The following is a 24,476-nucleotide window of genomic DNA, read 5'->3' on the forward strand; positions in this document are numbered from 1 at the left end:
GTGACTCACTTTCTACAACAAGACCACACCTACTCCAACAAAGCCATGCTTCCTAATAGTGCCACTCCCTATGAGCTTATGGGGGCAATTACATTCAAACTACCATACTACCCAAGAAATCATACAACCTTTTCCACCCTGCCACGCCTCTCTGTTTTAAGGTGAATTGTTATAAACTATTAACTTTGTAAAAATGCTTTCAATTGTGTTATAAACCATGGTCCATTTCTTTATGATTTTAATTCAAAACCTTCCAGGTAACAGTTTGATCGCTGGTTTGATTCTTCTTCTTCTATTCTTCTCTTCCAGTACAACCTCTGTGCCCTGTTTCTAACTTAACAGTTTCCAGCTGTGTATCATTTGGTTATGATCCTACCCCAGCCTTTTCTGTAATGTTCAGCTGGACTCTTTCCAGGTCCCAGATGAGCTATATATTTATGCTGCAGCATCTGGGCTTTGATATAGCTCAGTCACTGCAACAATGCAAACTTGTGGAAGAGCTGACTGACAGCTGGCTGGCAGGCTGCATCATCCTGAAAGCCAGAGAGGCATTTCAAAGGAGGATGAGGCAGACAAAGGAATGGATGTGAGGAGCAGTGGGGACCCAGCTGAAGCCAGAAGCTGTGGTTTTTATGGCTGTGTATGAGTGCACTAACATGGGAGGATGAGAGTCTAGATGCTTTGTAAGCAGAGTGCTGGTGCTGCAGAATTCAAATAACTCATTAGTCTCCATTTGTACACCAGAAATGGAGGTATCAGTGAAAGAAGGGGTGGCAGTCTTCAGTGATGGAGCTGTGAGCATCAGGGTCAGACATTTAGGAGCTATGGGAGACTAGGAGACAAAAGTCCTGGTTCTGATTTCAGCTTTCTACTTGTTCTTTCTGTGAGATCAGTTAAGCTATGTTTGTGGGCTTCTGTATCCTTCCCATGAAATAGAAAGAATGTAATGATTTGTGGCTTTTCAATCTGTTCTTTTAACACTTCAAACAAAAGCCAAAGTAGAATCCTTAAGTAGAAATGTTGAGTAGGAGTGTATGTGCTCTCAACACTATTGTGAGAAGTAGTGTTAACTTCCATTCCAGCTCATACTCCACCATTGAAGAGTCTAAGGGAGGTATAGATGTGAGAAGTGTGCATCTCCTCCATTCGGTCATCCTGACTTCAAGAGTCAGAGAACAAACCTCGTCTGACCTTTGCTCTTGTCCCTTCCATATCTATGATTGGTAGTTGGGGTTAACCCCCTCTTCCTTTTGGCTTCCTGAATACTTTGCCAGTCACTCTGCTCCATCCTGTCTGTATAAGGCAACCAGGATAAGGACCTTCTGAGTCTTAGGCAAGCCCCAGTGATGAGGGCAAAAGTATGTAGCAGTGTAGGCCACCCTTTGGCCATTTGGGGAACTTTTGTAGAACACAGAAGATTTCTTAGAACATAGTTTGAGAAGCAATCAAACAAGATACATTCACCACACCAAATATCTGAGCTGTACAAAACACCCCAAAGAAGCATGTTCTTTATGTAGACTAGAATTCTAAATGAGGGAGGAGAACCTCTGTAGACCACCATTACCCTCTGCTATATGAACTGCCTGGCACCAATGGAGTCTCTCTAGTTGGAAGAAAGCTTTCTTGAAGAACAGTTCATAACTCCTAGAATGTACTTGTCTTCAGGTCACACACCTTTGTCTCTGGTGGTGGAATGTTAAACCACTTTAAGCATATAGATAAAGGAAATTTTCTGGTTCTGAAAAATCTCCATTTATAAAAATGGCTTCTTATACACAATCCCAGGTGGCCTGTAGGTGAGAGTCGTAACATGAGGGAACACCCCAATCACCTTGACTCTCTGTGGTAATTATAGTGACAAGAGACCACTACTTTCCTGTAATGCCAATAAGCACAAGGTTCAGAGCCATGGTATGGGGTGACTCTCAAATACCTGCTATGTAGATGTCAGGTCTTATCATTAAGTTGATTGGCCAATGAGGGAGTGAGCAGAATTGATACCCATCACATCTAAATCAATGCTCTAAAAGCCCATGTGAAGCCCCATCATCTCATTCTTTCTCTTATACTAACAAGTGAAAAGATCTGCGATGTAGGTGAGCTAACACCCACATGGTGGCTGCTTCTTCAGCCAGGCTCTCAGAACGATAGTGCAGAAGAGATGAGTGAATTTTGAGATCTGAAGCACAATCAGGAATACAGCTTTGTTGTTATAGCCTCAGCATACTTGAATTGTTTCTTATTGGTTAGGAGTCACATGGACCTAGGCTTGAATTTCAGACACTGGCTTTTCTCATTCATGATATGAGGGCGATAATGACACTTACCTCTTTGGATAACTGAGAGATTGCATCCAAGTAGACTGCTTGGTGTAGGACTTAGAAAACACTCAGTAAGGTCTACCTATTGTTATGTTTAGATTTAGGGCTCAGGAATAAAAAGCCATGGGCATGTATAAGAGGGAGGTACACAATCATGAAGCATGGTAATGGATCAAACACCTTTGAACACTTCTCTTTTAAAAATAATACTTCCAATTGTAATTACATGTTGGTGCGCATGCACACACGCACACACACACACACACACATATAACAATTAATATAAAAGAAAAAGTGGCTATCATCTTAAGGGGGGTCATAGGAGGTACTGGAGGGAAAGTACCTGGAGGGCATGTGAAGGAAAGGGAGGAGAAGTGATATAACTGTGTTTCTTTCCTTTTTTTGAGACAGAGTTTCCAGGTGTTCTCTGTGTAGCCCTTGCTGTCCTGGAACTCACTCTGTAGACCAGTGTGGCCTTGAACTCAGAGATCTACCTGCCTCTGCCTCCTGAGTGCTGGGATTAAAGGTGTGCACTACCATGCCTGACTGCATGATAATATTATATTTCAATTAAAAACATATTTTAAAAATCGGTAACAGTAATAATACTTCCTTATGTCAGGCAGAATATCATTCTCAAGATGTCCAAACTCTAAACCCCAGAACCTGCCAACTTGTTACCTTATAGAACATAAGAGACTTCACAAATGTGGTGAAGGATTTCAGAATGGAAGAATGTTCTGCTGATCTAAGTGGGCTCCATGCAACCACAAGAACCCTTACGAATGGGAGGAAAGTCCCAGTCAGGGACGATGTGATGAAGGAAAAGGCATGAGGGATGATACAGTTCCTGGCTGGAAGAGCCAAAACCTGCAGTGAGCCTGTGGAAGGAGAAGCCGCCTAGGAGGTGGATTAAGACTGTGATCCAGTGCAACCGATTTGGACCTCTAACCTCTAGAACTGTGAAACAATGAGTTGATCTTGTTTAAAATGATCAAATTCATGGCAGTTTGTTTCAGCAACAGTAGAGAACTAGATCCTGTCCCAATTTTCTTTCCTTATTTCAGCACTGTAGCATCTTTTCTGCATGTAGCTTCACTTTTTCTGAGTTGAAAATTAGAGAGGCCTGGACTGGATTGCTTAGGTACTGGTGCACATGGACCTGAGTTAGCCTCCTAGCTGTGGCCACCCTTTTCTGACAACCCCCGTCCCACATGATTCTACATATAGAGTCTTATGAGCACAAAAGGAATTTTCTATTTTGAAACAATATTTTGCTATGTTAATGACGTGTATATTTATGGGGTGACTAACCATGATATTTTCCTGCTGCTGCTGAATGGTAACGTAAGACTGTAGCTAGAGTTTTCCTGCCTGGCCCACAGTCAGGACAAATCTCTGTCACCTGCCAGTCCCACAGCCGCTCAGACCCAACCAAGTAAACACAGAGACTTACATTGCTTACAAACTGTATGGCTGTGGCAGGCTTCTTGCTAACTGTTCTTATATCTTAAATTAACCCATTTCTATAAATCTATACCTTGCCACATGGCTCGTGGCTTACCGGCATCTTCACATGCCGCTTGTCATGGTGGCGGCTGGCAGTGTCTCCTGACTCAGCCTTCCACTTCCCAGAATTCTTCTCCTCCTTGTCCCACCTATACTTCCTCCTGCCTGACTACTGGCCAATCAGTGTTTTATTTCCTAACCAATCAGAGCAAAACATTTGCCATACAGAACATCCCACAGCGTAAGACCAGGAGGCCAGGCCGTTAGATGAACCTGAATTATGCCAGCATTATTCTTAACATACTTTTTCTCCCCAGGAAACTCTGATGGTAAATGAGTTCTTTCATCATCCAGAGAATGTCACATAAACTCTCTTGATGGTAAAACAAAATCATTTACTATAATAACACTTTGGACATATGGAGTTATTTGTTATAAAAATTGTTGGTTCCTCAAATCTGGTTTGATAATAAATGTGGAGAAGTGATTGTTGTTGCTTGCTTTTAAGACACTTTTGTTTTAGTTTTTAATTGGTTTGATGGATAGAAGGTGAGAAACGGGAGAGATGTCATGTCTTCCCAGAGGCACTTTGTTACACGGCTGCTCTGCTTTCTCTGTGTGCTGGGAAGGACGCCTAGGGACTCCAGGAGTATCTAATGTTCATAAATCTGCAGAAGGCAGCTGGTGTCCACCATCATTTCCAGGACTGTCCCTGCTGCAGTGGGTTCCTCCAGCAGGATGCAGGGGCTTTGAGTTAAGACAATATGTCATTGAAAGAAGCATTAAGCATCCTGTTTTCTCAAGTAAGTATAAATCATGCACTTAATCATACAATCACAAAATGGCATCAAAGCAGCAATTCTACTGCTTAATTTGCTCATTTTTCCTGAAAAGGTAGAATTAATGCATGGGAGGAGCATTCTCTACATGTTAATTCCAGAAAGATCTTTATCTTTTCTTATTTTGAGCTTGTGTTCCTAGAACTTTCCCCATAGATATGTTAGAGCTCAGAGCTAGCAGCTTCCTGCATCTCAGAGGAGTTTTCCAACTCTGAGGAGTGGTCCTAGAGAAAACTGTCTACTTATGATGTTTCCAGTACTTGCATTTCCCATCTATGGCATCTGTAAATCCTGGTCTCAATACTGGTCTCAGTGTTCTCGGGTTAGAGTCCTGCTGTTACATTTCAATCCAGATCCTGAGGTGGGAGCTCTCACAACTTTACTGCCACATCATTCATTTGTGTTTAATATTTTGTCTAAATATGGTTAGATTCACTTTCAGCGAGACATTGTATGATTTAGTTCTGAATCATGCCTAAGATCACGTGGAGCTTGCTTTTTCCAAGGAAGACAAAGCATGAAGCTTGCTAATTTTCATTATGAAAAATGCCAGCTGGCTGGTATCCTAATTATCTTAATCTGTGAATCAGAGGGGCCATATGGCCCACCCAATCAATTATACAGGTATTGATTAAGTTTAGGAAGAAAAAAATGTACCAAAAGAGGCATCATTAGTCACTCAGGCTACCACTTATGTCAGGAGCCTGTTAGGCTCTGTAAACATTTGCAGATGTGGCTAGGATAGTTAAGTGGATGGATGTTGTTCAGCTATCTTGAAAAGCTTTCATATTGTAGGGTGGAGAAAATGTTTGGAGAAAATGTTTATCCATGGTAAGAAACCAGGGGTAGTGTGGAGTCTCACGTGTGAAAAACAAACATTGAAATTAGTGATCATCTTTGAGGTTAAAAATAAAAAAATGATAGAACCTTTGTTTAACAATAAATAATGATAATAACGATAATAATAATCCTTCCTTCTACAAACTGTCCTCCAGTTACCACCAAGTCCTCATCCAAGGCAGACCCCCAAGGCAGATCCCAGCTGTGACTCCAGAACGGCATTTGTTTTCTAAGGCAGCATCAGAGTGATAGGACCAAGAATCTCTTTTCTTTCAAGTAATTCAAATAATAGTATACAGACATATGTTTGTGATTTTATGTGAAACTTCAGAAGGGTGTGGAATAGGGTTGAAAAGGGGCGTCCATAAGCTGAACTGTTTTGTTTGGTCCTTACTGGATTTTACTTAGGAGGAAGTTCTCAGGAAAATGAGGATTTCTCCATGGCAACAGTCTCATGGGATTGAGTGGCACCTGCCAGCTTGAGAGAGGGTATCCCTAGACCCACAACTTCCTAAGACCATGTGATAAACTGTGTTCTGCCTCTCTGGCCCTGACCCTGGCGACCACCTCTGATGCCGTGGAGAAGCACGAAGGAGCTCTGATAGGAAAGTGAAGTTTTAACTTCACTGAGATTCAGTTTTTTTCTTTGTTTTGTTTTGTTTTGTTTTTTCAAGACAAGGATTCTCTGTGTAGCTTTGCACCTTTCCTGGATCTCACTCTGTAGACCAGGCTGGCCTTGAACTCACAGAGATCCTCCCGCCTCTGCCTCCCGAGTGCTAGGATTAAAGGCATGCCACCACTGCACGGCTGGGATTCAATTTTAATGTGAGTGAGGAGGCCCAGGTGCAAAAACAGTTTTTAGAACAACAGAAATAACTTCTCTAGACATAATTGTGTGGAGAGAGCAAAAAAGAAAAGTGAGAGGTAGCAGCCCCAGCAGCCCTGGTCCATTCCTTGTGTGATGTTGTCTACCACAGACAATACTCAGGTTCTAGGAGAAAAACCGTCATAGACGAAGTACGTATGGCCGAGGATGACTGTGCTCTATAAAGTCTGTAACTAGTGCCTGTATTTTAGTCATTCTGGATTTGGATCTGAACCGCTATGGAGCTGCTTTTACAGAATGCTGTCTTGCTCCCCAGTCTATAATTCTGGAGCTTGCAGGATATGGGCTATGGAGTGGGAGATGGTTAGAATCTCGTGGGGCTTCTAATCCTAAAATTCCTCACAGAAAATGTGTAAGAAGCCATTCTCCCCAGCCCCTCCCTCACCAGTAATATAAACATTATAAATGTTACTACACATTGATTTCATGCATGAAGGGTCAGAATTAAATCCATGGCCTATCACTAGGGAGAATATGAGCACCAATGGAATGGAAGGTATTTATTCTGGATTTCCAAGAATTCTTGAATTTCCTTTGTCCTTTGCTTACCTATTAACTTTTAAGTGCTTTAAAAAATGTCTTACTACAGCAGGTATTACACTGCAGAATGAATTGCCAAAATGGGTGTTCTAAAAGTCAAGGAGTATCTTAAGTTAAATTAGCCCAAATAAAATAAAGTGGAATGATGAACTCTAAGCTTAATTGCAACATAAAATATTTAACCCCAAGATGCTTGCCCATTAATTAAAATTCAGCACAATTGTATCATTGCTCATTCTTCCATGTCTTTGATGTAAATTCCTAGTTCATTAGGGTTAGGGTGAAGTCTTCTGATTGGCTGCTTCACCTTCATAGTTTCCAAGCTGGTGTATAAAATGAGATGGGTTATCAAATGGGCTTCATTCCCAGTCCTTGCTCCATGATCTAACTCCATTCAGGTCCAGGTCATTCTCTGAAGCAAGACCAGGTATGTTTCATGAAAGATTTTTGCATATATGGGGCAGAGGTGACTTCAGTATCTGTTGTCTAGACCACTCTTTGTCAAAAATTTCCTGGAATAGCCCAAGACATGCCAGGTTCAGCTCCCAATGGAATATTTTCCTCCTATCAACCTTTCCAGTGAAGATGTTATAACTTCACTTTCTTTTATCCTGTAGCACATTTCTGTACTACTAATTGGGAAATGTCTTGGTTACCATACTATTGTTGTGAAGGACCACTATGAACAAGGCCACTTATAAAAGAAAACTTTTTTTTTTTTTGGTTTTTCGAGACAGGGTTTCTCTGTGTAGCTTTGGAGACTGTCTTGGAATTCACTCTGTAGCCCAGGCTGGCCTCGAACTCACAGAGATCCACCTGCCTCTGCCTCCCGAGATCTGGGATTAAAGGCGTACGCCGCCACCACCTGGCAAAAGGAAACATTTAACTGGTTGTTTGCTTACAGTTTCATAGGGCTACTTCATAATCATCATGATGGAATGTGGCGGAAGGCATTCAGACATGGTGCTGGAGGAGTAGCAAAAAGCTTACATCCTGATCTGTATGAGAGAGAGAGAGAGAGAGAGAGAGAGAGAGAGAGAGAGAGAGAGAGAGAGAGAGAGAGAGAGAGAGAGAGAGAACTGGGCTTTTGAGACCTCAAAGCTCAAAACTCACTCCAAATGACAGATCTCCAACAAGGTCACACCTCCTAACAGTTACATCAACTGGGACCAAGCATTCATATATGAGCCTATGGGGCCCATTCTCATTCAAGCCACCACATGGGTGCATGTAGTAATAAAGATATAATATTTAGGACTATGATCGCAGCAAACACTTCTGAGCAGCATAAAAGGAGATATCAAGGAAGAGAGAGAACCATGTCCCACTGGTTTTTGCCGCAGACAACACAGAGCATTGCTGACTAAGAACAACTTTATTTTTGATTTGGAAATTATTGTGAGTTGTTTGCTACGGCCATGGCTTTGGGCCAATGCAGGGGAAAGGTGCTGAAAGCTTTATACACGAGGCAAGCTTGGCTTTTATAACTCATTGAACTTCCTATCTGCCTGGAGACAAATCTTGCCTAGATAACTTAACTTGGGAAGAATTCAAGTACATGATAAATTAGAAAATCATTCACTAAAAGCAATAACCTTGCTGGGCCTGATAGTTCAGCCCTTTAATCCCAGTTGTTCTGAAGGATGATGCAGGATCATAAGTTCAAGACCCGCCTGGATGACAGAACAAGTTCAAGGCTATTTTGGGCAACTTAGTGAGGCTCCTTATCTCCAGGTAAAAAGTAAAAATAAAAGGACAAAGGATACCAATCAGTAATAGAGTGCTTAGCTAGCATGCACAAGGCCTGGGGATAATCCTTACTACCAATAAATAAATAAACAAATTACGCTCAGTAAATGGGGCCTCTGTGCCTACACATCTAAGTTCAGTCCATACCCAATGAATGGGAGACTTTCTTGTAGAACACTTAATTTTGTGTGAGCAGTAAAATCTACTTGGAATATAACGGATCTCTTCACATCTGCTGTCACAGTCATGTGTTACAAGACCTTCATTTTTAAGGATTTATTAAATTATTAAAAATTTTTAATCGTGTGTGTGTGTGTGTGTGTGTGTGTGTGTGTGTGTGTGTGTGTGCATGTGAGTGCAAGTGTCCACTGAGGTCAAAATAGAAAGCTGGATCTCAAGGAGCTAGAGTTGAAACAGTCATGAGCCTCCTGATGTGGGTGCTGGGAACCTATACACTCCCAGTCACTGAACCATCTCTTTAAGACCTTCTTTAAATATTTTTCTGCTATTGTAAAATTATGAATAAATTAGATACTGGGTATGATCTAGATGATAACATTGTAGTAAGCATGTATTTTCATAATTGCAAGATTTACACAATGTTGTTGAACTTAAGTTGGTGATTCAAGTGACTCAGATAGATATAAACCACTTAATCATTTGGGATAGTCTCTGTTTTATTTCTCTGTATCACCCAGGGACTAAGAATTATCCATCATCACTGATGAAAGTGTAACTGCTCTGTGTCTCCTGTTTTTGCTGATCTCTGCTGGGTTTATCTGGACCTGCTGGTCTTTGAAATTGGCTTCTACTTTCAAGTGTACAGTTATGAGACATGCCCCCCAGAGAGTTCTTTATCATCCTTTATTCTGAGCCATCTGTGGCTAGATTGCAAGACCCAATTAGACTATCTGATCATAGCCAACCTTTGTGGCTTTATTATTTAAGGAATGCATGGCTGCTCTTCTGCTTCCTTTTGTGAGTCAGGCCATTTCAGAATATTCTTTATTGATTTACCTCATGTGTCCTATCATCTGTCTTTGGCTGTCCTTTATTGATGGGAAGCCCTCAGGTAGAATTTGTCTGAGCTCCACTTGTTGAGAGTGATTTCTCCTTAATCTCACATCTCTACCTTTTTGAGGAAATGGGGAGTCTTTGTCAACTCCTCAAAGGTTTGGACCTCTGGAAGGCCATTGTGTGAATCCCTTTCTCAAGATTCTATTCCAGTTCTTCAGCCTCTGGATCTCCTCCAAGCTCTTTAATCACAGATCGGATAAAGGTTTGTTCTCTTTGTGTGGTGGAGAAATGGCCAGTATTCCACAACATACTTTTCTTCTATGGTTTATCTTACAAATTCTATGCGCTTGCTACTCAGGAGGATGATTTATGATTTACCATATATACACATATATTGTCCCAGTTAAAGGTTACTATTGCTGTAATGAAACACCATGACCAAAAGCAAGTTGGGGAGGAAAAGGTTTATTTGACATTTTAGTCCATCACTGAAGGAATTCAGGACAGGAACTCAAGCAGGGCTTGAATGTGGAGGCAGGAGCTGATGCAGAGGTCATGGAGGGGTGCTGCTTACTGGCTTGCTTCACATGGCTTGCTCAGCCTGCTTTTTTTCTTTTTCTTTATTCTTCTTTCATACAATACATCCTCCACAGCTTCCTCTTCCTTCACCCCCCCCCCCCCCACAACACTGCCTCCCCTCTCCTCCAGATCCACTGCTCTTCTGTTTCTCTTCAGAAAAGAGTAGGCTTCCCAGGGATATAAACTGAACACGGTATAACTAGATGCAATAAGCATAGGCATAAACCCGCATGTCAAGGCTGGATGAGGCCACCCAGTAGGAGGAGAAGGGTCTCAAGAGCAGTCAGCCTGCTTCCTATAAAACCCAGGACCACCAGCCCAGGGATAGCATCACCCACAATGGTCTGGTCTCTCCCTCTATCGATCTCTATATAAGAAAATGCCCTGCAGCTGGATCTTGTGGAAGCATTTTCTCAACTGAGGTTCCCTCCTTTCAAATGACTCTAACTTGTATCAAGTTGACATAAAACTAGGCAGCACCCTCTCCACACATATATATTATTTCTGGCATAATAGCATTGAAACATATAAATATACGCACATACAAAGTAATATGTATATATACATATAAATATACATATATTTGTATATATATATATATATATATATATATGTATGTGTGTGTTTATATGTTTCAATGCTATTATGCCTTTGCTTCTCAGGATACATTTTGGAATTAAAAGTGATAAATTTTATTTAAAAATCTTTTTCTGGATTCTTAAGTATTTTCCTTTTACTAACCTAGAGATCTTTTTTAATTAGTGTTGGTATTTCAGAATAAAAACGAATTCCAAGAAGGAAAAACACATGTGGAAATACTTTAAAATGTTCTATGGCTGCTTATATGAATGAACTGAGATGACTTAGGTGGTCTACTGTGGAATTGTAGCTTTGGGGCTTCTGAAGACACTAAGCACATTTTTCAAGATTAACATCTTGAAATCAGATAGTCTGGACATTTACCATAAGAGGTTAAGTTTTTCTCTCCTTCTTTTATTGGCTTTGGAAATATTCCCTTGACACTGCTTTCTTTTCCATGCCCTTCTAGAAGCTGAAGGTGGGGGTTAGTTGGCAAAATTCCACACAGCATGCAGTACTCACTGCCATCTAATGGGGCTTGAAGTGTTTCCTTGGGGAAGAAAAGAAAAGTTCCATTGCTAAAAATGTCAAGTCTGGGATCCTGAGACCCTGTTAGAGAGACTGTGGGAAATGTTCCCTTGGCTGGGGAACAGACTGGGTGGCTGGGATGTCCTTTTCCAAGTTCATTAGTGTCTATGATTTGAGGAAAACTGACCTTAAAAGAAACAGAAGGAACCAGACTTTCAAACAAAAGCAAAGCCTAACTATAACAACTTGACTTATTTTTAAGTTTGCCAAGAATAAAATGCCACAATAAAAAGAATTGCATGCTCACATTATTATGGACTAAGTCCTTACATATTAGGAAGAAGTTACAACATCCTTAAATCCCTTGAGTACATGATAAGCTTATGTTTATCTAATAATAGTCACAGAATGCTTAGGACAAGCAGAGCAGAAACTGAAGGGCTGTATTCCCACCACCGGCTGTCGAACTTAAACTTACTCATGTTGAGTACTGCAATGTCAAGTATGTTAACACACCCTTTGACAAATCCTACTTGCTGTATATGTTGTATAGATGTTAGCATATGCATAATAAATATATATGTATGCATATATAACTTTGTATAATTATGTATATATAACTGAAAATACTAGAGAGGAAAAGAGCAATTAGGGTGCTGGAACAATTAGTCTTTCAAGTTACAATCTGACATCATGGGCCACTAGGGAAGAGCATGATGCTGGAGTTGAAATGACTTTGTGAAAACCACTTGCTGGCTTTGTAACCTTAGGGAAGCTGCTGAAACACTTTGTGTAGCAGTAACCTCATCTTCCAATGAGAGCAATAATTGCTTCTGCCCCTTAGGGTGGCTATAGGGATTAAATGAGTTAAGATGTGGCATTGTTTAAAGTAAAGTAAATGTGAGCTTTCATCATAATTACTAGTATGTGCAAGGCTCCATGCTAGGTGCTCTGAGGGATAAAATTAAAATGATACACAGTCCCCTTTACACAGTTAAGCTTCAATCATATAAGCTTTGATATTAATAACCGGGAAGAAAACCAGCTCATTGCCACAAACCAGCCTTTTAAATGTAAAAGCCACAGGGACTAGGCGATCCAGACCAGAGAGTATTTCTGTAAAGAGTGTTAGTCTCTTACTTGTCTCTACTTACGTGATACATATCTATTTGACAGGACAAGACAAGGCTCAAGGCAGATTGCACACTAAACTGTGTTTGCAGTGACCTGGCCACTGTTAATCCTGCAGTGGCTTAGCTTCTGGTGAGTTATATAATGTAGATACTGTAGCTGGATTAAGACTTTTGACAACAGAGATGCCTTAAGCCCCGAGTGCTCAGAGAAGTGTCCCAATTTGTAGAGGGATATAGGCCGCTTCAGCTTACTTTTTATTTATTAGAGGTTTACAGAGTTCCAGACCATGATTATCCGGTTTAAGAAGTAATTCTGTGATAGAACTGGGAAAAAGAGTGTGTGTCTAACCGCTGAACAAAAGGTACAGTGAGCCAGTGCCCCATGAGAGTCAGGTCAGGACTACTTACTGTAGTCTGAGCTGACTAGAAGATGGGGAAGCAGTGGTTAGGAAAGGCCTTCAACAAGGACTTAAGGTGATCGCTGGACTAATTAATCCCCGTTAGTCAAATAGAAATCCTCTCAACTTACGTTTTTCATCTGTCACTCCAGATTTTCACTTACACATTGTCCCTGAGGGGTACTTCATAACAAAAGACAGATTTCTGGCCAAATGTTGGGTTTAATACGTTCCCACAGGTTGACTTGAAAATATAGCTTTTGCCAATAGCTTTGCTTCTATGAAGAAAGGGGAGTATTTTGAATTTAATATACCAGTTATAAACTTTTAAAAAAATTCTGCTTTACTTGATTCTTCCAATCTATAATGATTAAGTGCTATTCGTATGCAGAAACTGAAGATACAGTGAACAAAGACCCTTCTATTAGCATTCAGGAATCTGTACTGGCTGCCCTTAGGGTCCTGACAGGATACATCCTCAGCGGAAGCCACTACGAGCACCCCCTTGTGTGCATTTGCTATGTTCCCTTATAAAAGGCAGGCCCTGCCTGGCTCTCATTCTTTTCCTTTGCTCTAATCATCCCCAGGACTGGTCTCTGCCCCCTTCTCTGCTCCTTTTTTCCCCTCCCCTCAATAAACTGCATATGTGGGCCCTGTTGTATGGTGTGACTCCTTCCCGCTATTTTTAAAAGAACACCCTCCGTCCATGGAGATGACATTCTGGAGGGGAGACAATTAGATAATAAACCGTGGGGCTCTGAACTGACGCAGCTCTGCAAGCCTCACCACCTGAGTTCAATCCCAGGAATGCACATAAACACAAACAAACAAACAACAACAACATCAAACAGTGCAGTGGCCTGTGCTGCATCTGTGACCTCTGTACTCCTGTGGTGGGGTGGGAGGCAGACACAGGAGAGACGCCCAGAAGCTCTGGCGAGCTAGCGTGGGCTACACAGAGCAGCGAGAACAAGAAGGAAAGCTCAGACTCAACAGTGTGGAAGGAAAGAGCCTGCCCTCTCCAATTATCCTCTGACTTCCACACCTTCACTGTGTTACACTTAAACTAACACACACACACACACACACACACACACACCAAATAAATAAATGTATATACTTTAAAGATGATATATAAACTACTCTAAACTATAGGCAGTATGTAGGATGTTGATAGGTGCTATGGAAAACAAACAAACAAGCAGAAATAGAAAGATTTGACAATTTCAAATATGACGGCATTGAAAGTGAGAAATTTAAGTGAAAAAGGGCCCAGACCACATGTGGGGTAAGGAGCATTTTAAAGTAGTAGGAAGGACCAGCACAGAGGTTTTGAGCCTAGAGACCAGAGTGAAACCAGTGTCATTGCAGAGGGTAGCAGACAGACAGACAGAGGTGAGACTTGTGTTGGAGCTGGAGCCTTGCAGGTATCTGCCTGCCCTTTGGGAAACTTACAACTCACCTGTATTGAGTTGGTTTAAACTAGGGCCTGTCTGTGTCAGAGTAATGTCCCCCTACCACATCTTCTACACTTAAATTTTTATGTGCATAAATGCCACCTGAGAACTTGTTAACATTTAGCTTCTGATCTGGTAGTTCTGCACCTTGAGCAAGCTTCTGGATGTTGCCCAACTGCTGATCCACAAAGACACTGAATGATAAAAGCAAGGAAGGGTTGAACCCCTAGAGGCCGGTGGGCTCACTTCTCTGTTACTGCTGCAAGGGCTTTGCTGCATTTGGACCTGGAAGATCCACTCAGGTTTCTGTTCACACATCCATGCTGGCCATGGATTCCCTTACTACTACTCATGGTCCTGTAACCTGGCTGTTGGATCTGGGGCTCCTCCAGAAATTCCAGTCAGGTTGGCTGCTTTTCTGCTGGCTGTGAAAAGTTCCTAGGGCCTCTTCATTGCTCCTAGAAACCCTCTGCCTCAGAATCTCACCTGGAAATCCTTCTATACTCCTACAGCGATTTTTTCATTTTATATGTGTCCTATTCCAATGACAGCAGCTTGGACTTGGGACCTTTACTTCTGGCTCTGGACTGGGATTCACAGTGCAACTCTGTGTAGGTCTGAGGCAGCTGGAGAACTTGGGCCCAGGCAGAAGAGTCTGGGGTCTGTTAACAGCCTTTCTTAGGAGCCAGCACAATCATATGCAAAGGGCCAACAGATTGTGATAGCGTAGGTAATGCAGTCAGATACGCCACGGCCTCCTCTCTTTACCTGTGTAATCTCCAGAATGTTCCTTCCTCTCCTTCCCCTCCTGGCCTCCTCCTCCTCTTCCTCCTCTTCACTAAGGACTGAAGTTCCCACATGCTGTGCAAGTGTCTTACCACTGAATTGTAATGCCAGCCTTTCAGCTGCAGTTTTATCAAGAAACTGGGAATAATAAAAATACCTCCTTCATGAACAGAGATAATGCAAAAAAGTATTCAGCAAAGTGCCTTGTGTGTATGATTATACAATACCAGCTGCTATTACTTTTTGTTCTCTCTAAATCATTCTGGATCAGTATTATGGCACCTGCCTACACATGCCCTAGAGTTAAGTTGCTGGGGCAAATCTCACAGTAGAATAATTATGTGATGAGACAGAAATGTTGATGAAGAGGAGGAGCAGAAAATTGATGATGGTGACTGGTGGTGGTTATCTTCAAGATGCCATTGTAAGAGCAATGGCTGTGTCTTACTGGGGACACGCTTGCGATCAGTGGTAGGAGATGAATCAGCAAGACAACCAAGGTCAACTGCAGGTGGAAACTGACTTTCTAACAGCAAAAGAAGATTAAGGGGGTGCGGCGTGTGAGGGGTGGGCTGGTGCGCAGCCGCTGCAGCGGAGCCAATCACTGGGAGCAGCGGGTCCTGCCGTGGTGACGTCACGGTTGCCATGGAGAGGCCGGCTCGGTAGAGACCCCGGGCTGACAGAGCTTTGAAGCGGTGTCCGTCCGCACCATGAGCGGCCGTAGTAGGGGTCGAAGGTCTTCCCGCGCCAAAGGCCGGGGCAAAGGCCGGGCCAGAGCCCGGGTCCGCGCCGCCGAGGACGAGGCCTGGCGCGACGCGAAGTCGCCGCAGGACCCGCAGCTCGGGGAGGACGCCGCGGCCGCGCAGGTGCAGGCCGACGCTGCTTCCGGAGGCCCGGAACCAGCCGAGCTCGGGGACGATGCGGCCTGCCGCGTCCCGCTGGACTGCGGCCTGGCGCTGCGGGCTCGGGCTGCGGACGAGCGCGGGCTGGCGGCCTCTGACCCAGCCCTGGAATTGGCCACATCCCTCGCCGAGCGCCTGGCCACCGACACCGGCTTCGTTGGAACCGTAGGAGCCTTGGCGAGGCTGCGACACCGCACCCGCGTTGGAAATCGGCGAGTCCCCGGGAGGAGGGCCCCAGATACTCGGAGTGCCGCGGGGAGGAGACCTCAGGCCACAGTCAGTGGGAAGCCAAAGATGGGCTCTGCGGGGCCGTGTGTCGCTGTCCCAGTGGGGGAGGAAAGGAAGGTGGCAGAGAAGCATGCTGGGTCAGGGTCCTTCGCGATGATAGGCAGCATGGATACCCTGGAGACGGTCCAGCTAAAGCTCGAGACCATGAATGCACAGGCCGACAGGGCCTATCTCAGGCTCTCCCGCAAGTTTGGCCAGTTGCGCCTTCACCATTTAGAGCGCAGGAACCTCCTTATTGAGAGCATCCCTGGCTTCTGGGGGAAAGCCTTTCAGAACCATCCCCAGCTGTCATCTTTTCTGAATAGCAAAGATAAGGAGGTATTGACCTACATGAACAGACTGGAGGTGGAAGAGCTTGGCCTCGCTAGATTGGGCTACAAAATCAAGTTCTACTTTGCCCCAAACCCCTATTTCCAAAATAAGGTGCTCGTCAAGGAATATGGATGTGGTCCCTCCGGTCAAGTGGTGTCTCGCTCAGCTCCAATCCAGTGGCTCCCAGGTCATGATCTACAGTCCCTAAGCAAGGAAAACCCGGAAAATAATGGTAGCTTCTTTGGGTGGTTTTCAAATCACGGCTCTATTGAGTCTGACAAGATCGTTGAGATAATCAACGAGGACCTGTGGCCCAATCCTCTACAGTACTACCTGGTCAATGAAGAAGCCCGTGGGGAGAAAGACAAGGAAGAAAGGCCAGGCCCAGCGAAACAGCCAGTGGAGACCGCTGAGCCTGGGGCGAAGCAGTCCAACTGATGCTGCCCGGATCTCCCCACTACCTCCTGATGGACCTGTTAGGCTGACCACGTGCGTTTGGTTGTCTGCCTTCTGTTGATGCCATCTTATGTACACCGCAGCCGCTTTGGACTGATCTTCAAGAATGTGGAATTTGTGATCATGTTCTTTGCTTCTCCGTGGCCTCACCTTGTCACAATAGTGACACATCTCACTCTCACTGCTTGCATATTAAGCACTAAGATGTATGCAGCTTTACACTATCCAATCCCTGTTATTAGCTCTGGCCCTTCCCACCTGTCTTTCTGGTGGACATTCCGAGTCATCGTCCAGATGGATACTCAAGCTATGTTACTTCGTGGCCAGTCAGCTGGGCTTCCTCTTCATTTTAGCCATGCATGTTATCAATGGCAAGGTTTTCTGTTGCCTTCACAAAACGAAGCCAGTGCACATGGCATTGGCCATCAGCCAGATTTTATTGTTCTGTGGGTCTGGGGACAACAACCAAGGTTCTTCCTGTTTTGTTTCCAGCTTCAGCCTAGGGTCCAGCAGACTACTGGGTGTGGATGAGGTCAAGGGCAAACAGGAGTAAATTCTGTGTTCTTCACATCTCTTCTTGCCTCTGGGCCAGTCTACTAGTGAACCTTCATCCAAGTCTGGCCATGCCTGATTGTAGTCAGTCTGTTGACTATTGGCTAGGTTGCTGTTGGCTCCAATTGACTTGTTCATGAAAGACTTCAAGAACCTGCCTATGGACCCAGGCATCCTCACAGTGCATGAGCTACAAACCTACCCTCCACAGACTTTAGGAACCCTCCTGGTGGGCATCCTGGTATTTGTGAGTCCTGAGGAGGGTAGGGCTTTGGGCCACAGCCTTATCAACTAGGTATCTGTGTCAACTGTCCTTGTTCCTTGCTGAGATGGGACAAGAGCACTTCAGTGGGATGCTGAGGAAGACAGATTTTTCATTTGTATGCTTGTGTTTACTTCACACCTCCATGCAACTAGTCCACTTCCCTATCTACCCACCCTGTCCTTCCTACTCTCCTCCTTGTTCCCCCACCCCCTGCCTCCTACCTTTAAAATAGCATCAGCTCAGACAAAGAAATTCATCACCCAGGCTTTTCTGTATACAGCTAGGGAGGTAGATAGGGCTTCCCATGCACACGCATGTAGTAGGCTGAGATAGGGAAAAACAAAAACAAAAACAAAAACAAAAACAAAACAAACAAAACCAGAAGGCCTCAAGAGGGTCTATGGCTAGACCTGGGCCCTGAATCCCAGATTCATTCTGTAGTTCTGAAGTTGTATGCATCTGCTAGGATGCCCCTAAGGCAGCAGTGTTGTGGACTCTAGTTTAGTCTTCTGTGTGTTCATTTAAAGACCCAGGGGCTTCCTTTTGTCTCCGTTGGTAGCCTGTGCAACTGGGATCCTCAACCCTCACCTTTCCTTGCTTCTTAGCCCAAATATACTCACTATGGGGGAATCCCAAGGTGTTCTTAGGGACAGGCATAGGCAGGGCCTGTTCTAGATATTTCTAGTGAGTGTGCAGGCTGAGCTGGGCCCTCTCTGCCCAGGCTTGCCTGTGTCCTGACTTGCCTTCAGTGGAAAGTAGAACTCTCTAAACCAGTTTTTCCCCAGACCCACATTCTGCTATGAAAGACTTCATCCTAACCTCTGTGAGGGGGTCCTTGACTCAGAGGTAAGGAGATGATAGGCAGGGGAATCATGGCAAGAGAACATAGAATAGGTATGAGCCTGGTATTGAGTGGATCAGGAAAAACTTGACAGAAATGGCTTGTGAAGATGCAGAGTGTGATCCTATCTCTCAGTGATGAAGGTGACAGGAGAGACCTTACTCAGGGTTGGGAAGGGAGAATTAAAGGGGTTGTTGGTAAACATACCTGGGCAAGGATGGATCCAGAGTTCTGGACAGTCTTTATTATCATTAGTGGATTTTTTTTTTTTTTTGTAATCATAGAAACAAACCAAAAGCAATGTTACTGTGTTGGATGTTTTCTGTTCTAGGTGCAGCTTTGTGTGTGTGGAAGATTGTGCTATATGCTGTGTATCTGGCCTCAAAGTAAAATCTTATAACTTTTTGTAGTTTTGCCTAATGAGGGAAATAGAGCTGTACAAATTTGCTTTAAAATAATATTTGCTCTTTATTATGTAAATTTACACAAACAGGAGTGGAGGAGATGGTTCTTGGACCCTGTATGCCTTCTACCTCGAAGCATTCATCATCAGCCACAAGCAACCGAATTTCATCTGTAGCTCCTCTTCCTCCTGCATTGTTTATCAGAAGTCCAAGGTACTGTTGCCAATGCAGTCAGATGTACTTTGGGAGACTGGGGCTCTGGTGTTGATAGTTGTGGGGTACACTCTTACGATCACAGCAAATCGACTTCTGTGTATCATTTTGTGTAAATTAATGATTTCTCAGAAGTGGGCCTTATAAATGAGTCTTCATAATTGTGAAACTCAAGGAGTGATGATGAGGATATTCTACTCTCCCCAACATCCACAAAAGAAGAGGCCATTCTGCTGTAAATCTGTCTAAGATCCTAATGTAAGATACCCTTCACAATATCAGTCTTTTCTCCTGTGTAACATAGAGACTTTTATGGACTGTTAGGGTTGCTGTATTCTGTGAAAATAATCTCTCCAACATAATCTTTCACTGGTTGTTGTAGTTGATATTTCATACCCTGGTAATAATGTGATTATTTCCCTGTTACTAAGCAGCATAAATACTTGCAAGTGTGCATGTTTGGTGGAAAAATAATAATAAAAATTCTTGTGTTACTGTTTTGTTTCACATTGCAGAATTATAACCGGAGGGGTTATTAGACAGAAGCTGAGCAGAAGTGAGGAGTGGTATTCACTGGCCTACATTAGTGGGTCCCAGGCCTCAGGCCCCCTGACTGATTACACAAGAACTCTTAAAATCCTGCTTCTCAGGCCCTTCCCAGAGACTGGCATTTATGTGGCTCTGGAGGAAGCTAACTAGTCTTGTTTATAATGAGTTTTCCAGATACTTCTCGTGGGAATTCAGTGTTTCTAGCATCTTGTAGTAAATTTGAATTATGTGGAGAATCCTGCTCAGTGGATTTTGATTTAGTAGTCAGGCAGAGCCGGGACTCTGTAACAAGCTTCCAGGTGATGAATTGTTGGTGACATGAGGACTACACTTCGAGTTACAACTGAGATGACCTTAGAGGCCCTTTAAAGAGCTAATAAAAAAGATGAGAAAAAATGTTTTTTAAAAAGGCCCTTAAAACTAGAGTAATGGTGTTCAACCCTGGTTGCATGTTAGAATTAACTGGGAAGTTAAAAACAAAAAACAAAAAACACCTGCCCTAGCTTCACACAATGATCAACTAAGTCAGAATGAGGAAGGAGATTCACCCAGCCACAAGTGACTCCAAAAGCTTTTCAGGTAACTCAACATTCATCTTGAAAGTAGGCTCTGCTCATTCCACACCCAGAGAAAGGAACATTTCCATCAGAAGAAGCCATCTTCCGTGATGACCAAACACCACAGAAAATGATTAGAAAAAGAGTGGTTCTAATGGACAAGGAAAGCACACAGGGGCTGGCATGATGCTCACTAGGGAAAGGTTCTGGCTATGCCTAAGACTCGAGTTTGAGCCATGACGTAGGTGAAGGAGGAACCAACTCCTTCAAAGTGACTTTCCCGTGCATGCCACAGCCTGCCCATCCCCCGTACAGCAAATAAAATTGTGATAAAAAGTTAGGCTTGCATACAAAGGTGAAGATGCTAGATAAATAATATGCAGTGTTGGGGCATAGTCGGTGCTCCAGTGTTGGATAAACATTTATTCTTGGTTTTATTCAGATGTCCTGGGGCTAGTGGGGTAAATACATTAAATGTGTTGATTGTTTCATATGTACATCTACATTAGTTCTCTTCCTGCATGAAGTACCACAGACTAGGGTCTACAAAACTATAAAAATTAATTTCTCAGTTCTGAAGGCTGTAAGTCTAGGATCAAGGGGTTGCCATGGTGAGGTTCCTTCTGAGGGCCTCTCTCCTTGACTACAGCCAGATTTGTGTATTCACATGGTCTATTCTTGGTGTGTGTCTTGTGACCTCTTCCTCCTAGGAAGCAAGCCATTCATAACTGGGATCCACCCCAGGGGCCTTAACTTCCACTTCTCTTTTAAAAACCTAGTCTCTAAATACAGCTTGAGGTGCTGAGGGTTTGCTCTTCTGTTGGACAATGTACATGCTTTGCATAGTCTCTAAGATTTATCATGTTCAAGGTACTTTTACAGTAACATTATGAAGATTAATTTCCTTCTTTTCATAGTCCTAGAAGATATGTGACCAAAAAAAATGGAATAAAAAGAAGCTAAAAAAATTGTTTGGGTCAGATCCCAGCATTAAGTTTGGGTAGTCTGGTTCAAGAATCCACACCAATTCTTACAGTTCCTAACAGTAAGTCAATTGCCAGAATACGTTCTCACCTGCTTTTAACTATTTATAGAGACAAACTTGGGTGCAAAAGTATTTTCTACTATAAGGATAACAAGCTGACCTGATGCTCAGAGACCCTGTGAAACGAGGAGCTGATGCCTGTGTAGAAGTTGTTCAGGCTGTGTGTAGGTTAGGGACAGCAACTCTGGCACTCCAGAGTTTATTTAGGGCCATGAAGAGTGGGGAATGAGGATCTTTCTGCAGATTTCCTAGACTTGTGTATGTGTGGGTGTGAGTATACCCTAACAGGTGAGGAGGTCAGGAGACAACTTGTCAAAATCAGTTCTCTCCTTCCACCACAGGTGTCTTGGCTTGGTGGCCGGTGTCCTTGCCCTCTGAGCCGTCTCATCAGTCTTAATTTTTTTTAACCCAGTGTTTTTCTTTAAATTTAAAAAATTAGTATACAAGGTATTAGATGCCATTATGGCACATTGATCAAAGTGTGTTTTAGTAGATTCTCCTCTGGCCTCACCATTCCCACCGGTGTCCCTAACCCTTTTGGTGAGTCCCTTAGTCTCTTTTCCTCTTAATGCCACGTCTATTCTTTTGCTCCTCTTTGGAAATTCTTTTTATTCTCTCATGGTCTCCTATCTAGATTTTTAGGCTTTACCCATATTTCACCCATCACTACACACACGTATACAAGCTATGATCCACAGATAAAAAAGAACATTTGTAGGTTTTGTTTTTATGATTCCGGGTTATCTTGCGTAATATACTTTTCAGATCCATCTATTTTTCCTGCAAATTTCCTTAAGTTAAATAAAATTCCACTGTGTATAGGTACCAAATTTTCATTATCCATTCGTCTGTTGATGGACATCCAGACTGGTTCCCTTCTTGCTGTTGTGAACAGAGCAGCAATCAACGTAGATGTGTAAGTGTCCCCAAGTTTTTTACTGGCTGATGTGTAGAGTGTAGAATGCCATTGACATCTGCTTGTTTTTCCAGGCAGGAGCCTCTGGTTAGGAATTATGCAGCGTCCTCCTATCATTACACTTGGGTTCCAGCTAACTAAGCTTGTGTTCCTACAGATGTAGGGAAAAGGGGCTGGCTAAAGAAACCCACTCTGACCCTGGAGCCCAGAACTAGGGGAAGATGGCTCAGATAAGGCCAGTGAAAGAAACACAGTTTGGCTCAAATCAGAGTCATCTCTCCCCCTGGCCAACTGACTTGTGAAACCAACCAGTCAGGACATTAGAACCCTGGCCCTGGGGCCCAGGACCAGGGAAAGAAAGCCTGGGTTTGGGACCTGAGCCAGAGAAAATGAACACTTTGTCCCCAAACCCAGAACCGAGAAAACATGCCCTGACTCTGAAACTAGTGCCAAGGAAACACTCCTGGTCCCTAGAATGAGAGTCAGTGAAAGAAATGTGCCCTGGCCTTGGAATTAATGTCAAAAAAGCTAAGTAAGGCCAGTGGAAAAGGAAACTGTTTGGCTCAGATCACAGATCAGGACAGTAGAACCCTGGGCCTCAAGTCAACTTCTGGTTGACTCTGCCCCAAGACATCCTGTATAAACCACCCTGCCTGGTCAGTTGTGAGCTGTTTCCTTCACCCTGGTAGAGGCAGCTACTCTACTGGACTACTCCAGTAGTGGGATGTTCTGTATGGCAAATGTGTTGCTCTGATTGGTCAATAAATAAAACACTGATTGGCCAGTGGCTAGGCAGGAAGTATAGGCGGGACTAACAGAGAGGAGAAAAGAAAGAACAGGAAGGCAGAAAGAGACACTGCCAGCCGCCACCAGGACAAGCAGCATGTGAAGATGCCGGTAAGCCACGAGCCGCGTGGCAGGGTATAGATTTGTGGAAATTGATTAATTTAAGCTGTAAGAACAGTTAGCAAGAAGCCTTCCACGGCCATACAGTTTGTAAGCAATATAAGTCTCTGTGTTTACTTGGTTGGGTCTGACGGCTGTGGGACTGGCGGGTGACAAAGATTTGTCCTGACTGTGGGCAAGGCAGGAAAACTCTAGCTACAGCCACCTCACCTTGCCAGTTTCTCAGCTGATCCTGTTTCCTCAGACTGGAAACCTCTGTGTCCTCATCAGGAATGAATCTCAGCTGAACTGTGCTGCTCAAAGCCTAAAAGCTTAACCAGCTTAGTTCCTGGTTTTCACACCTCATATACCTTTCTGCTTTCTCCCATCACTTCCTGGGATCAAAGGCATGAGTCACCATGCCTGGCTGTTTCCAGTGTGGCTTTAAACTCAGAGATCTGGATGGATCTCTGCCTCCCAAGTGATAGGATTAAAAGTGTGAGTGCCACCACTTTCTGGCCTCTATGTCTGTCTAGTGGCTGTTCTGTTTTCTGACCCCAGATAAGCTCATTAGAGTGCACAATATTTTGGGGAACACAATACCACCACAGCTATTCTGTGAAAAGAGGCACATTGACCTAAGGTGACATTTAAAAATCAGTCTTGGGAATTCTTTGGTCAACTAATCTGGTCTCTGAACATTTAGGAAAACTCTTCTGCACTCTTACCCTCATGGTATCCTCGGCCTTGGAGAGCTACTGTTCCAGATACATGAAGTCATTTCCCTCAAGTGTCCAGGAAGCAGGAAAGTCAGAGCCCCAGCTATCTGCCCCTGGTTTTTCTTTGTTTGCCTTCAGTACGTTCAGTTTTGTTTTTGGAATCTTCTCCAAATACATCTCACTATTCAGGCTCAAAACTCATTTCTACAGACTCCCATTTTCCTTGACTCCAGCCTTGTGTTAGCGCTGCTTCTCTACTTCAGATCGTCCATCTCTTCCCTCTGTCTGGGTGACAGCTCATAGCTTACAAAGAATATCCATTTACATTGTCTCCACTATAATAACTATCTCATTAAAAGTTTCGTAAAGCCTGTGACCAAAATTACAAAGTCAGTAATTATGAGAGGC

General features: G+C 43.5%; 1 protein-coding gene and 1 long non-coding RNA gene across 2 annotated transcripts; both read left to right on the forward strand.

The window, feature by feature from the left end:
• The first annotated feature begins 15,816 nt into the window (after window positions 1-15,816).
• On the forward strand, window positions 15,817-18,181 carry Tspyl5 (TSPY like 5). Its single transcript, XM_059247157.1, has one exon. It carries the CDS (start codon window positions 15,875-15,877, stop codon window positions 17,102-17,104), a length of 1,230 nt encoding a protein of 409 aa, XP_059103140.1. The 5' UTR covers window positions 15,817-15,874; the 3' UTR covers window positions 17,105-18,181.
• Window positions 18,182-18,306: 125 nt separating this feature from the next.
• Window positions 18,307-19,892, forward strand: LOC131896597 (uncharacterized). Its single transcript, XR_009375470.1, has 2 exons — window positions 18,307-19,166; window positions 19,274-19,892. It is a non-coding gene; the product is annotated as an uncharacterized LOC131896597 (long non-coding RNA).
• The last annotated feature ends 4,584 nt before the right edge of the window (window positions 19,893-24,476 follow it).

Source organism: Peromyscus eremicus, chromosome 20 (genome assembly GCF_949786415.1).
Source record: "Peromyscus eremicus chromosome 20, PerEre_H2_v1, whole genome shotgun sequence".
Taxonomy (NCBI): Eukaryota; Metazoa; Chordata; class Mammalia; order Rodentia; family Cricetidae; genus Peromyscus; species Peromyscus eremicus.